Genomic DNA, 14,164 nt, shown 5'->3' with positions numbered 1-14,164 from the left:
AGAACATTCATTTCTGGTTTTACAATACAGTCAGCTAATCCTGGTTGCTCCAGTCCAGCCATTTTTCTACCTAAATCCTGTTTCTTATATCAAACACTACAATATGGATCTAATTTCCATATGTCTTTTTTTATTCTAACCTCTGGCAGGCCCTTCAGGCAGATTCTCCCCCCTCCACCCAATTCAAAGCTAAGCATATATTTCTAGAGAAAAAGGAACAATAGTTTTGTTACTGTTACCTTCACAATGTCCATGGCTACTCCTTTTCCAGCCATAGCAGCAGTCAAGCTTAGAACCATAGCGACAGACCCCAGGTTGATTCAAAGGTAAGAGCTGCCTGCGACCTCTTGAGCTGTATATAAAACAGAACATCATTGCAGGTGTAGCAGAGGAATTAGCAGAACCCCTAAAGGTACAGCACTCTGGACTCATATCCTGTCTGTGCACATTAACATCACATCATGCAGCCTATCCACAGGAGAGAATGAAATTGGAATAAACCACTCTTGAAGCAACAAGCAGTATACTTCTAAGCAGAGTCACATCCTCATAAAAACATAAGAGAAGTCATGTTGGATCAAGTCAGTGGCCCATCCAGTCCATCACACAGTGGCCAAAAACCCCAGGTGCCACCAGGAGATCCACCAGTGGAGCCTCCTAAGTCCATTGGCTGTTTGGGATTGCACAGCTGATCACAAAATGTATGCAGAGAGCATTGTTGAAGACTGAAGAGCTGTCTCACACCACACTCAAAACATGTGATTAACTTTCTCTTGCATATCCCACACTTTTTCAAAGGACTTTAGAACAGCATGTATGGAGTTCTAAGAAGCTCCTCCCATTCAGCCTCTAGACTACCCTCCAGTGTTTTTCTAGTTCAAAATCACCCTCCACAAGTTACTTTTTCATTTGCAGGGACATCATATTTTACACTGTAGGTGAAAAAAGGTAGTTTTGACAGAAAAAAGAAAATTGACTGAAGGATAAAGGGCTAAGCAGCGTCTTTCTCAGGCCTCCCTCCTCTACTTATATTTGTAGTCTGTTTTGGGTTTTTAAAATAAAGAATCATGGACGTGCTGTAAATTTGGTTGCAAGTGTATTGTCCTTAAATAGTTAGTACTTTGGCCATCTTGAAAGGTCAGCACAGGCTTTGAATTGTGAACTGAACAGCAACTTTCAGAAAGATAAAATGAGAATCCAATTTCAAAACGTCAGCAGCTTCTATTAAAATATGTGCCATCAAGTGATAGCCAGTATTATAGTAAGATAATTGGTCAGGATCCAAGATAATTGGTCAGCTACCTTGGGCACACTAAAAAGATTGCACTGGTGGCTGAAGATCTCCCGCTGTTACCCAGGCGACAGAGATCAATGTCCCTAGAGAAAATGCCCACTTTGGAAGGTCAATTTTACGGCATTGAAGTCCTTCACCTCCCCAACCCATGTCCCTCCCAGGTTCCACCCTCAAAAACTCCAGGGTTTCCCAACCCAGAGCTGACAACCCTATTAAAGGATGATAGACCCCACAGGAAGTTTTAGTTCTTTCTTTGAAGAGTTCCTCAAGAGTCACTTTGGTGTAGTGGTTAAGAGCAGTGGACTCTAATCTGGAGAACCAGGTTTGATTCCATACTGCTTTGGGGGCTATAACTCAGCTGGGTGACCTTGGATCAGTCACAGTTCTCTCAGAGCTCTCTCAGCCCCACCTACCTCACAGGGTGTCTGTTGTGGGGAGAAGAAGGGAAGGAGATTGTAAGCCACTCTGAGACTCTAACAACTCCTCCTCCTTCATTACAATTTGCTTTTGAAGACTTCTCAGTTTCCAGTGGTTTACAATTTATTCAGTACATTTTTACCCCACTCCTTTTCATCAGCTCAGAACAACAGATATAAGATGCGTTCTTTAATTTATATTCACCACAACCCTGTGAAGTAAGTTTGATTGGGAGGGGGGCAGGCAACAAGCTTCATGGCAAAGTGTGGATTTGAACCCAGATCTCTCAGATTCTAGATTGACACTCTTATGTTAGATTGGCATTCAGTTGGGAGAAGTGATTATATGAGAAACACAAAATCAAAATACCTTTGGATGCTGATTTAGCTTTGTGACTGTATGGACTTCACCTACTAAATATGAGAAATCTGCATAATAGTACAGCTTCTATGATAAACATGGAAATCAATATTACCATACTTAGTGAGGCTTATTTCAAAATAAAGTTCTTTATGGTTGGGTTGTCATAATGGCAAAAAGATACACTAAACAGTAAAACGTGGATACGTGTTGAAACTTGTAACTATTAAGCCACAATATTGTTTACTGCCACAATATTGTTTACTGTCAGAAATGTCTCTTTACTAATCATCTGTACATACGCAAATCAAAACAGTTAAACATTTTCAGCAATAAATGCTATTAAACTGATAGATATACAATAACACAAATGAGAAAGGGTTTTAACTTTGTACTTCCATGCTGTGCTGGTAAACATATATAGCGCATTAAGTCCCCTGCCGTAAAGATTCCCATAGAAAACTTGGTCATGTTCCAAAACTCTCACAGAAAGCCAACTGCTACTAAAGGAAATCTGGTGGTTAACTTTCGCTTCCAAATTAAAAACAAAACTATGCAAAAAGCTCCAGGTCTACTTGAATACATTTTTTAAAGTAAAAAGCAACTCAGAATAATATCAAAAGGAAACAAGCACTTATATGTGACATTTCTACATTGGGGGAAAGCAGCAGACTGGTCAAAGGAAGGAAGATGACATTTCGACTATCAACCTACTGGAAAAGTAAAGATTAGCATAGTAGCACAGACAGTCATTAGGAATGGGCACAAACCAATAAACAAATCACGGTTCCTGCATGAATCAGGCCAATTTGTGCTTTGCTTCAAGCCGATTTGTGGAATTGTGTTGTCCCTGATTCAAAAATGATTTTCCTGTGTATCATTAGTTTTTGCAGTTTGTTTGCAAGACTGCCTGGTGCCAATTCAACCAATTCCTAGGCAACACTGGGGGTGGATTTCTGGGATCCCTTGAAATCCCCATAGAGGTGGTCCATACCTTGATATGCAGCTCTAGGAGCCAACTGTGGAGCTCCCATTCTGCTCTATGGAAGCAGACACCCTGACTCAGCTGCTTTCATTTTGCAGCATGAAGACAAAAGAGTTAGTTGTCATGAGAGAGCTGCAGCTGAACTTTCCTGGGAACTCCTGCTTTGGGGGGCTATAACTCAGAAGAAGAAGATATTGGATTTATATCCCACCTTCCACTTCGAATCTCAAAGTGGCTCACAATCTCCTTTATCTTCCTCCCCCACAACAGACACCCTGTGAGGTGGGTGGGGCTGAGAGGACTCTCACAGCAGCAGCCCCTTCAAGGACAACCTCCGCGAAGGCCATTCCAGCAGGTACAAGTGGAGGAGTGGGGAATCGAACCCAGTTCTCCCAGATAAGAGTCCGTGCACTTAACCACTACACCAAACTGACTCTCCAAATCCATTCCAAATCCAACCTTCATCAAACTTGGAGATTAGGTGGAGGAGAGCCTGCTGAAGACTACACCTCCCGAACCAAATGAACCAAAATTTTTTTCAGGAAATCAAATGAACCATTAACCAACATGACCCACTGGCTCAGGCAATCAAATGAACCACAAACCAAATGAACCACCATTTTTCTGGTTCGTGCCCATCTCTACCAGTCATAGATCTGAAAACTGCAGACTTCCATTCAAAGTAATGTTCAGCAGCAAATTTGTGGTTGCAGACAGAATAAACCTGGACCAGACCCATACCAGGCTATGGTTAAATTGAGTTGCTTTTAGGTCAGCTTGGGTTGCCAGGTCCAACTCAGGAAATACCTGAGGACTTTGTGGGGGGGAGCCTGGAGACTTTGGGGGTGGAACGTGAAGACTTTCCCATTTCCTAAAATAAATTTTTAAAAAATACAGCAGTGGTTCACCTGAATACAGTCTTCATTTCCTCATTCTTGTTTTTGCCTTCAAAAGGTTCTCCAGCAGCTGCACTTCCACTAAATGAAAGTGAAATTTGTCATACCCTCACAAGTCCTTTGTCAGGCTTTGGTAGCATTTCCAAGCATGGCTTTATTAAGGAACACAGTCACACTCACAAAGCAGCCAAAATAAACACAGTCTGCAAGCCCACACTTTTGTGATCTCACTGGGGCAATGATATAAATTGCTTTATGCACAGTACTTGCTGAATGTAACAGTCTGCTGTATTTCAACCAACTTCTTCAAACTAACACAGGAAAAGGAAAGTAAGGAAGAGAGCAGTCTAGGAAAACTCCATCCCATAATCAGGTTTTAAACTCATTACTGTCCATTTTACTATACAAACAACTTCTGAAAAAAAAAGCAAAACAAATAGGGGGCTTGTGCTCTCTTCCTTTCTCACACACTTCACACTCACTGGGAAGAACCAGGTGGCTCTGCCTGCACCCCTCATGCAGCTTTTGCCCTATTGAGATTTAAAGGCGCACACATTCCAGAACACAAACAGTCTGCAAACTTCTTCAAAATTTGCCAAGATTTAAAGCATATAATGGCTGTTGGGACAGGAGCTTTCAAAACCAGGAGATTCCATGCCCAGATGTGGGGGCTGCAAGCCTATGGCCTACTCACCTGAGCTGCTAACAGTTTTGATATGCAGCAATTAAGACAGATCACATGACATCACATAAATTGGGAGGGATGGTGGCTCAGTGGTAGAGCATCTGCTTGGTAAGCAGAAGGTCCCAGGTTCAAACCCCAGTATCGCCAACTAAAAAGGGTCCAGGCAAGTAGGTATGAAAAACCTCAGCTTGAGACCCTGGAGAGCCGCTGTCAGTCTAAGTAGACCATACTGACTTGGATGGATTGAGGGTCTGATTCAGTATAAGGCAGCTTCATATGCTCATATGTTCAAAAGATTATGTTTTGTTTTTAAAGGAAAGGTTCCAAGGTCTGTTATCGCCTTGTATTCAGCCAAAGCCACTACTCATTTTAATTTTTTACTATTACAAAGTGACACTCATACTATTATGATACTAAGCAATATAATAAAAAGTTTGAGCAATGCCCTTGACAGGCTGTAAAGTGAAAAGTATCGCTCACATCTAGGGTTGCCAGGTCACCCCAACCACCAGTGGGAGACAGGGGCATAGGGTTGTCAGCTCCACATTGGGAAATTCCTGGAGAGTTGGGGGTGGAACCTGGGGAGGACAGGGACCTCAGTGGGGCACAATCCCATAGAGGCTACCCTCCAAACATCCATTTTCTCCAGGGGAACTGATCTTTGTAGTCTGAAGATGAACAGTAATTCTGGGAGATCTCATCTGGAGGCTGGCATCCCTATCCCACCAGTGTCACAAGGGAGCAAGAAATTAGAATTAATTAGTGATCTAATTAGGATAAAGACAAAAATGAAATTGCATAGATAATTTCCTTTGCTGAAGTGAATTTACTGCTGAGTAGTTTTATACTACTTTTGAGATGTGGTGCTGGAGAAGACTTTTGAGAGTCTCTTGGACTGCAAGAAGATCAAATCAGTCAGTCCTAGGGGAAATCAACCCAGAATGTTCACTGGAAGGTCAGATGCTGAAGCTGAAGCTCAAATACTTTGGCTACCAAATGAGAAGGGAGCACTTCCCTGGAGAAGATCCAGATGCTAGGAAAGACAGAAGGCAAAAGAAGAAGGGGACGGCAAAAGATAAGATGGCTGGACAGTGTTACAGATGCAACAAACACGAATTTGAGCAGACTTCTGAGGGCTTGGAGTGACTTTGTCCACGGGGTCGCAAAGAGTCAGACTCAATTGTGCGACTGAACAACAACAAGTTTTATACTAGTATCTTGCCAATGGGAACAGATTTTTATATGGAATGAATGCTGCATAATGGGCTGTGTGGAACCACCATTTCAGTTCTGCTTCTGATTTTGATTAAGGTCTGCATGCAAAGGTGGTTTTTAACTGCTTGCTATTTGACTTCCTGGACTTGCTGGGGTTCTTCAGCATTGAAAGGCAGAATTGTTTTGGCCTAATTAATATTGATTCTTTTAAGATTATGGATAGCTGAATTTGTTATACATTTGATTGTATAGTAAAGTTTTAAAGACATTTTTGGTGAGAATCGCAGCCTACATATACATTTTATTTTTAATTATTGCACCTCAAGTGCTTGTTACAGGCACACATAGAAAAACCAGCTGAAATGGAGGAACCAATGCTAATACGCTGGTTTCTCAGAAGGCTTCTGTGACATGGTTGGCCAGGCCATATGTGTGCAAAGACCTTCAGTATCAGCATGGCACAAGAAATCATAATGCCATTTATTCAGAATGTGCTGACCCATACAAAGTATGGCCTGCAGTCCTGAAGACAACCTAGGATATTTTGGTTCGGGTGTCATTTGAACTACAGTTTAATGTAGGACTTTTGGCTTAACTTTGTAATTTTGCTAGAGATGCAATGCTAAGGCTGTTTTTCTCGCCACTGTGGCATATTGAGCTGTGACAGCCTACAGGAAGAATCTTCAAAATACCTAGTAACAATTGCATTTACATCTGTGGCTCTATTCCACAAGATATTTTCTCAACTCCCCCCTCTCCCTGACTTTTAAGTCAAGAATAGTTGGGAAAGGAAATATGAACTGAAAATTCCCAAACACTATTGCTATTACATTCCCATACAACTGATGGGAAGTCCTATTAATTATTGTACTTTATCTTCTACGGATTTCCCCCCCTGCATTTCCTGTGTTTTTGATTAGTTTTCTCTTTAGATGCATTAGCTCCCATTTTTCCAAGCTGATTCTAATTTTGCTGTTTCCTGTCCATATTTCTTAGCATTCTTGTATTCCTTTTGCATTGTTCATCTTCTGGTGCATTTTTGTTTAAATATAAGCTCCCAAAGCTGAACAATGTAGATCATTTTTAAAGGAATATGCTGCAATATTTATAATAAATAAGTGGCCCAAGGTCATCCAATGAGTTTCCATGACAAAACAGGTATTTGAACCCAGGCCTCCCGAATCATAGTCCAAAACCACTTTTTAACGATTATACTAACATTATCTCTCTCTCTCTCTCGGCTTGGCTTCGCGAACGAAGATTTAAGAAGGGTGCAATAGTCCACGTTTGCTGCAGGCTCGCTGGTGGCTGACAAGACCAATGTGGGACAGGCAGGTCCGGCCACAGTGGCTGCAGGGAAAACTCTGATTTAGGGTTGGTCCTGTAGCAGTGCGATTCTTCCTCAATCTCCTTTTGTCCTCAAGACCAGCTATGCGTGTGTTCTCAAAGGAAGAGACAGCCTGGTGGATGGTGTGCCTCCATGCTTTGCGATCTGAGGCTAGGTCAGACCACTGGTGATGGTTGATGTGACAGGTGCTAAGGGATTTCTTCAAGGAGTCCTTGTACCTCTTCTTTGGTGCCCCTCTATTTCGATGGCCGGTGGAGAGTTCGCCATACAGGGCAATCTTGGGAAGGCGGTGGTTTTCCATCCTAGAAATATGCCCTGCCCAGCGCAGCTGCGTCTTCAACAGCAGTGCCTCGATGCTGGTAACCTCTGCCCGCTTGAGGACTTCAGTGTTGGTCACAAAGTCACTCCAGTGGATGTTGAGGATGGTGCGAAGGCAGCGCTGATGAAAGCGCTGATAACATTATACACTAGCTTTCATCTGGTAGCTGCTGTTGAACAGTATCAAGCAGCCAGGCCTGGGTGAATTATGCAAGTCAGACGGCAGCAAGTTGCCCTGAGGTTGCTACTGGGCCTTGTCCCAATGAATAGGGTTGCCAGGTCCCCACAACTCACTGGCAGAAGGCAGTGTTTCAAGAGTGTGGTGAGGATCTGCCCCCAACAACAATGCTTTTGTGTGATGTCCCTGATGTGATGACATCATGCAGAAGTGATGCCATCATGTTGGGAGCATCATGGGGCAGTGCTCTGGTTTGAGGGCAAATCTCTTTGGTAAAATTGCCTTCAAATCATAGAGTTTTACCCTTAAACCAGAGCATTGCCATGCAACATCCCTGATGTGATGATGTCACTTCTGATATCACTGCATTGGGGACATTGTGTGAGGACATCACTGTTTGGGGGTAGGGTTCCTTCCCCCACCCCCGGCAGCTGGTCAATGGTTGGCAGAAGCTCCCCCCAAAAAAGTGGGAATCTCCCTTCCCTGCCTGAGGAATGGGAACACCACCCATGAGGCCTCCCTCAAAAGCCAAAAAAGGGCCCTGCCCCCACCCTCTGCATTTTGCTGACAAAATCAAGGCTGGAATGCTGGCAAATGTTGTTGTTTTATTCTTCATTGTATACTGTCCTGAGCCCTATTTACAGGGAAGGGAGGCATAAAAATTTAAACTAATAAATAAATAAATATGTGTATGTGACTTCTGAAATTATTACACTTTTTATGAGAGCAATAGAAACTTCTCAATGCATACAAAAATGTCTCTTTGGAACAAAGATGGGGGGAAATGGAACTGATAATAATTATGCAATATATTAAGCAAATCAAGACACCAACTTCAATAAAGTCAATGGAAATTTTGTGCCTGATTTCCATGGGATGCAGATTGTTCTAGTGCTGCAACCATAAAAAGCCCTTCTATGTCCAGAGTCAATTGACTTAGAACTCTGCTTAGAACTGCTCTGTAAACTTGTGATATGCCTGTACTTGATCTATGCATCTGAATACCCTCTTCAACCTGTAACATTCAAAGCATCAGCAGTCTTAAACCCTAATTCCTCACTGCAATGTAATCTTCTAGTCCACCTTCAAATTATGGAAAGAACACTTGGTGAAAGTAGCAAACAGTAACACACTGCAAATACTCAAAGCCATTGCCAAAACCGACAGCTGCTGAATGATTGTGCACAACCATATACATTTCAGAAAGCACAGAATTTAGATCAGTTTTCTGACAACTTTTTAAAAATACAGCACTGACAAAAAAAACCACAAACCCAGATCGCAGTAAAATATGGATACTTTGCTTGGGAAGGACAGTGCTCTAAGAGATTGAGCTGTAAACCAAGAAAGAGCTGGTTCAAATCTCATGTCAGCCAACCATGATGATGCTAGCTTTTGTGTTTCAGCTTCAGCTCCTCATTAGTATTATGGGAACATATGGTGGTTACAAGGATCACTGACAGGTAATGTATGTCAAGTGCTTTGAACAAGTGCTATACAGTCTAAACATTATGTGTGGGTGGTCTGTAATTCCCAAATAGCTACTGTACCCTTCTGAGCCCTGAAACATCTGATCCTGGCAGTGAAGGAGTCTTTGAGCATAAAGCCTACATTCTGCAGAGTTTCAGAACCACACTCTTCCTCATGACCACTTTCAAGGTTACAGGCGCTGAACATTTTCTAGGGCTGAGCTCACAAATGGTCAATTCAAATTTACAATGAATTGGATCCAAGTTTGCCATTTCCCACCCCAAGGAGAGTTATTCAGGCAGAACAGCATTTCTGTTTGCAAAGTAGAAGGTGGTGATTTCTGCCCATTTGCCTCTCCCACTGCAGATCTCCCCTGCACTTCTAGCAAAGACCCCTTCCCCACCAGAAGCAGATGTGGGGGTGCAGTCAGAGGGGTGCAGTAGAAGCAGAGAGGTGGGAAAGTCCTGAAGGTTTCATTCTCCTGGAAGGATCAACAAAGACCGAATGAAAAGGGGCAATGCCAGTCTCTTGCCATTCATTCATCTCCTGCTGCATGTTATCAGAAACTTCCACAGCTCTTCTAAGGAGCAAATCATGCAAGCCCAACTTTGGGTGGTGCTTCCCCCAAATCTTCCAAATCAGCCAGCTGCAGGTTAAACTATTTCTAAGCTTGACACTGGCCCCACAAGAAGCTCTCATGGTAGCCCCAGCCTCAGTCAAGGAGTGGTTTGTTTTCAAGAGAAGAGGTCCTTGCTGACACCAGGCTTGTTTGGAATCTCCTTCTCATGTCTAACAAGCACTATCTCTTAGCCTCAGTAGGCATTACTCAGTCAGTGAGGATGGAAATGCACTTTGCATAGCCTCCAAAGCACCCACATCTTTAGAACTTCGCATGTTCCAGCACTGAATCTGAACTTTCAAAACCAGTACCGGTGATCAATCCCAGCTCACACTGAGCCCTGATCTAAACTCTGGGTGAATTCTCACAGCAGCAGCAGCAGCAAGAGAGAACATGATGTGCGAAAGGGGCTCCTGGACTACACGTTCCTTGCATCATTTTGCATCAAACATTCCGCTGCTGTGCTGAAAGAGGGAAATGGACACATGAAGCTGCCTTCAGTTGAGCCAGACGACCCCAGGCCAGTGTTGCGCCTTCTGACTGGCAGCGGCTTCCCAAGGTCTCAGGCAAGAATCTTTCACTTCCTCAATTCCAAGAACTGAACCGGGGACTTTTTACATGCAAAAGAGATGCTCTGCCTCAGTCCCACCACCTATGCAGAGCATCCCCGCCGGCTGTCAAGTTTGTGCTCATGAAGAGTAGAGGTGCCAAGGCCAGCAGCAGACGGCTTCTCAGAGCAATCCTACCACGCATTCTCCGGGATGGCTATCAAAAGGGACCGACAAGGCAACTCCGTGGCCCTCTTTGCAACTCACCTGACAGGGTCAGCAGATCCGCCTGCAGCAAAAGGCAGCCAGGAAAGCGCCAGGAAAGCGCTCCAAGCCACCCGCCCCATGCTGGCCCGGCGAAGAGACAGGGTGACCCGCGAAACTGGAAGGCAACTCCGAGGACGGCAGTCAGGCGACACCCAGGCTAGGCAGGGGCTTCTCCTGGCCTCGTCGCGGCCCCTTCTCCTCCTCCGCGACGGCGCGGGGCCCCTTCCCGAGCACAGCCGCACAGCCTAAGGCTGCAGGATCGGCGCCCCCCTTGCCGGACGACACATCCTCGGTGGGCTTGGCGCTTCTGCCTCGCCGAGGTCTACATGCTTGGGATGGGGGCGGGTCCCACATTTGCATTGGCGACCCCTCCCCAGCAGCTCCCCCCCCCGCGTCGTTCAAGTTCTCTCCCCCCCCCCCCCCTTCCCCGCTAAGGATGTTGAGTGCGGCAAGCTCCCCGCCAGAACTGTCGCTGCCGGAGGGACAGAAACAATCGCCGAGTGCGCTGAGCTCCGCCTCCGGGAAGCGGGGGGAGAGGCTGGACTGCGACCCCCGGCGCCTGGGCAAGCGCTCATTTGTTTCCTAACGACTCGGTGCCTCCAAAGCAAGGGAGCAGAGCAGGGAGGGAGCGCGAAGCAGAAAGCAAGGACAAGGGAAACTAGATGAACAAAGCAGGAGTCAAGTGGCACCTTTAAGACCAACCAAGTTTTATTCAGAACGTAAGCTTTCGTGTGCTCTCTCAGCGCACTTCATCAGACGAGGGGATCAGGTATTGTGGGCTGCTTGCAGTCAAGAGTTGAACACCAGGGGGCTGTTGAAAGTACTGGTGGGATGTCCCTGCAAGGGAAGCTAGAGACGCCCAGACCGCTGGGAGCAGCTAAGCGGTTCCCTCGAACATCTCCGGCCCTGCCTGCATGAGCAGCACTCGGAAGCTGCGGCATTTCACTTCGGCTCATTGGTCTTTCTCTGCCCCGGCCCCAGCTACTCCCCCCACCCCCCGCGCCGGTTTGGTTCCCCCGGCAAGGCAAAGAACTGAGCGCGCGGGGGGGGGGGGGGACGGGGAACACAAGACAAGGGCGCGCAGTCGGCCGGGTGTGCCAAATGCGAGAAGTGAAGCCAAGAGGCGTTCTGTCGAAGCCATCAAGTGACGGGTGGCAAGCAACCTGCTACCATATAGCATCTCCGGACGCTTGCCTGCTGACGCCCCCCCCCCCCCTCCCCGCCCCGCGGTCGCAGGCAGACGGTCCTGCCTCTCTGCTCTGCCTGCCCGGAGCTGGAATCAAGAAACGGGCAAGTTCCCTGCTGCGGTCTGCGCCTTCCAACAAGGACTCCTTCTTAGCTCCTGACAGGCAAGCCACGCTCACTCCTAGGCGCCTAGGCTGCCAGGCGCCATAAACAGCCGTAGGCAAACTGGCAGGGACATTTAGGAAGACTCGCCGGGGTTCCTGTTGCAAAGGCATTCCCAGTTACCGGGATTCTAAAGATTTCTCTCTTACTTTACCACTGCATAAAAACACAAGAGCCCTGCTGGATCAGAACAGTGGTCCGCCTACTCCTGCATTCCATTTCACACAGTGGCCGAATAGTTGCCCTGGAGAGCTGACAAACAGGCCATAGAGGTTAAGGCCTCCTCTGGATGTTGCTTGCTCTTATTGGTATTCAGAGGTTTGTGTGTGTGTTAAGTGCTGTCAAGTTGCTTCTGATTTATGGCAACCCTATGAATTAATATCCTCCAAGGTGTCCTAAATCATTAACAGCCACTCTCAGATTTTGCAAACGGAGTGCTGTGGCTTCCTGGATTGAGTCCATCCAGCTCATGTTGGGTCTTCCTCTTTTGCTGCTGCCTTCAACTTGTTCTAACATTATTGTCTTTCCCAGTGGCTGTTGCCTTCTCAGAGTGTGATCAAAATATGATCGTTTCAGTTTAGCTTCTTGGGAGAGTTCAGGCCGGATTTGATCTAGAAATCACTTATTTGTCTTTTTGATAGTCCCCTGTATCCATAAAACTCTCCTCCAATACCACATTTCAAAGGAATCTACTTTTCTCCTGTGATACAGTGGCACATCCTTAACTTAAGGATCTTTTCTAGCTCTGTGTTGAAATTAAATCAGAAGAGTTTCCGGCTCAACATTAGGAAGAACTTCCTCACAGAGCAGTTCCTCAGTGGAACAGGCTTTCTCAGGAGGTGGTGGGCTCTCCTTCCTTGTTGGTTTTTAAACAAAGGCTACATGGCCATTTGACAGCAATACAGATTCTGTAAACATAGGGGAAAGTATTTGTGAATTCCCTGCATTGTGCAGGGGGTTGGACTAGATGGCCTTGGGGGTCCCTTCCAACTCTGATTCCTTCATGACGGCCCACTCCTGTCTCAGTCTCCTGATTTCTTGGATGCAGTCTTCCTTTTGGGTGATGATGGAGTCAAAGAATACAATTTCAATTTCTTCATTGTCAGCCTTAAAGCTGTAATTTCCCAGTAATCATTACTTTTGTTTTCTTGGTGTTCAGCTATAGCAATCCTGCTTTGGAACTCTGTCCTTTAACCTTCATCATTAGTCATTCATGTCTTCACTATTTTCTGCCAGCAGCATGATGTCATCTGCTTATCCCAAATGATTAATGTTACTTTTACCAATTTCTCTCTACCTTCATTTAAATCTAATCCAGTTTTCATTATGATGTGTTCTGCATATAGATTGCAGAGATAGGGAGATAAAATGCATCCTCATCTGTCATCTTTGTCAGTTGGAAACCATTTTGTTCATGTATAATCTGTCCGGACAGTGGTGTCTTGTCCAGAGTACATTAAAATTGCTTAATATTATTTCCCCCTTTCCGTTCTAAGAATGCTACAGAGTGTGACTTTGGAGAGCACGCCAAAGCAAGTCTGTCAGAATCCCAGGAAAGCATTCTTAAGATTTCCCTGCTGAACTCTTTCAACATGCACTGAAATATCTTTCTTTTGTCCCTCCACCCCCTTCAAAACTACCATTCAATATGATGAAGAGCTCTGGTGAACAAATGCCTGCAGTTACTTAGCTATTTCCTAATATTTTGAATGGGAATGGCAAACTACCGCATGAAAAAGTCTGCCGATGTCACCCCAAAGTTGGAAATGACTGGTGCTTGCACAGGGAGCAACCTTTACTTTTTAAAATAAAAACATATTACACTGCTGCTGATTATGACTCCATGTATCAACATAACTGTCAGCTCTGATTTCTGTTTTGGGAAATGAAATATCACACATCTAGCAGTCCAAGGTCATGTTTCTATAACAGGTGAATTAAGATGAGATTCTGCTTCTGGGAGGTCACCTCTCCCCCAAATCATTAGGTAGTGTTACTTAAATTTGGCATTAGGTAGTTTTACTTAAAGTTGTGACCTGCTGCATCGTCTAGAGTTGTCCCCCAGCTTTATCAGGATAAAGATTGTCACATTTTCCTTCTGCTTTGAGTCTGGGGGCCACTGTGGAAGTGGGAAGGCTAAAGCTGGGACCAGGGCTGAGCTCATTATGTGTCTCATTAAGAGCAGGTAATTCTGAAAACATAAACATTGACATGAAC

General features: G+C 45.1%; 1 protein-coding gene across 1 annotated transcript in view; it reads right to left on the bottom strand.

Moving 5' to 3' along the window:
* The window catches only part of EGFL6 (EGF like domain multiple 6), a 61,373-nt gene extending 50,678 nt beyond the window's left edge, over positions 1 to 10,695 (bottom strand). Inside the window, exons 1-2 of the mRNA XM_060233983.1 lie at positions 10,601 to 10,695; positions 240 to 352 (exon numbers count right to left, since the gene is read on the bottom strand). Of these exons, the coding sequence (XP_060089966.1) occupies positions 240 to 352; positions 10,601 to 10,680 (193 nt within the window). The 5' untranslated portion in view covers positions 10,681 to 10,695. The remainder of the gene's footprint in view (positions 1 to 239; positions 353 to 10,600) is intronic.
* Positions 10,696 to 14,164: the final 3,469 nt, after the last annotated feature.

This window comes from Heteronotia binoei, chromosome 3 (assembly GCF_032191835.1).
Source record: "Heteronotia binoei isolate CCM8104 ecotype False Entrance Well chromosome 3, APGP_CSIRO_Hbin_v1, whole genome shotgun sequence".
NCBI lineage: Eukaryota > Metazoa > Chordata > Lepidosauria > Squamata > Gekkonidae > Heteronotia > Heteronotia binoei.
Note: the sequence above shows the minus strand (reverse complement) of the source record. Positions and strands in the feature narration are given on the sequence as shown.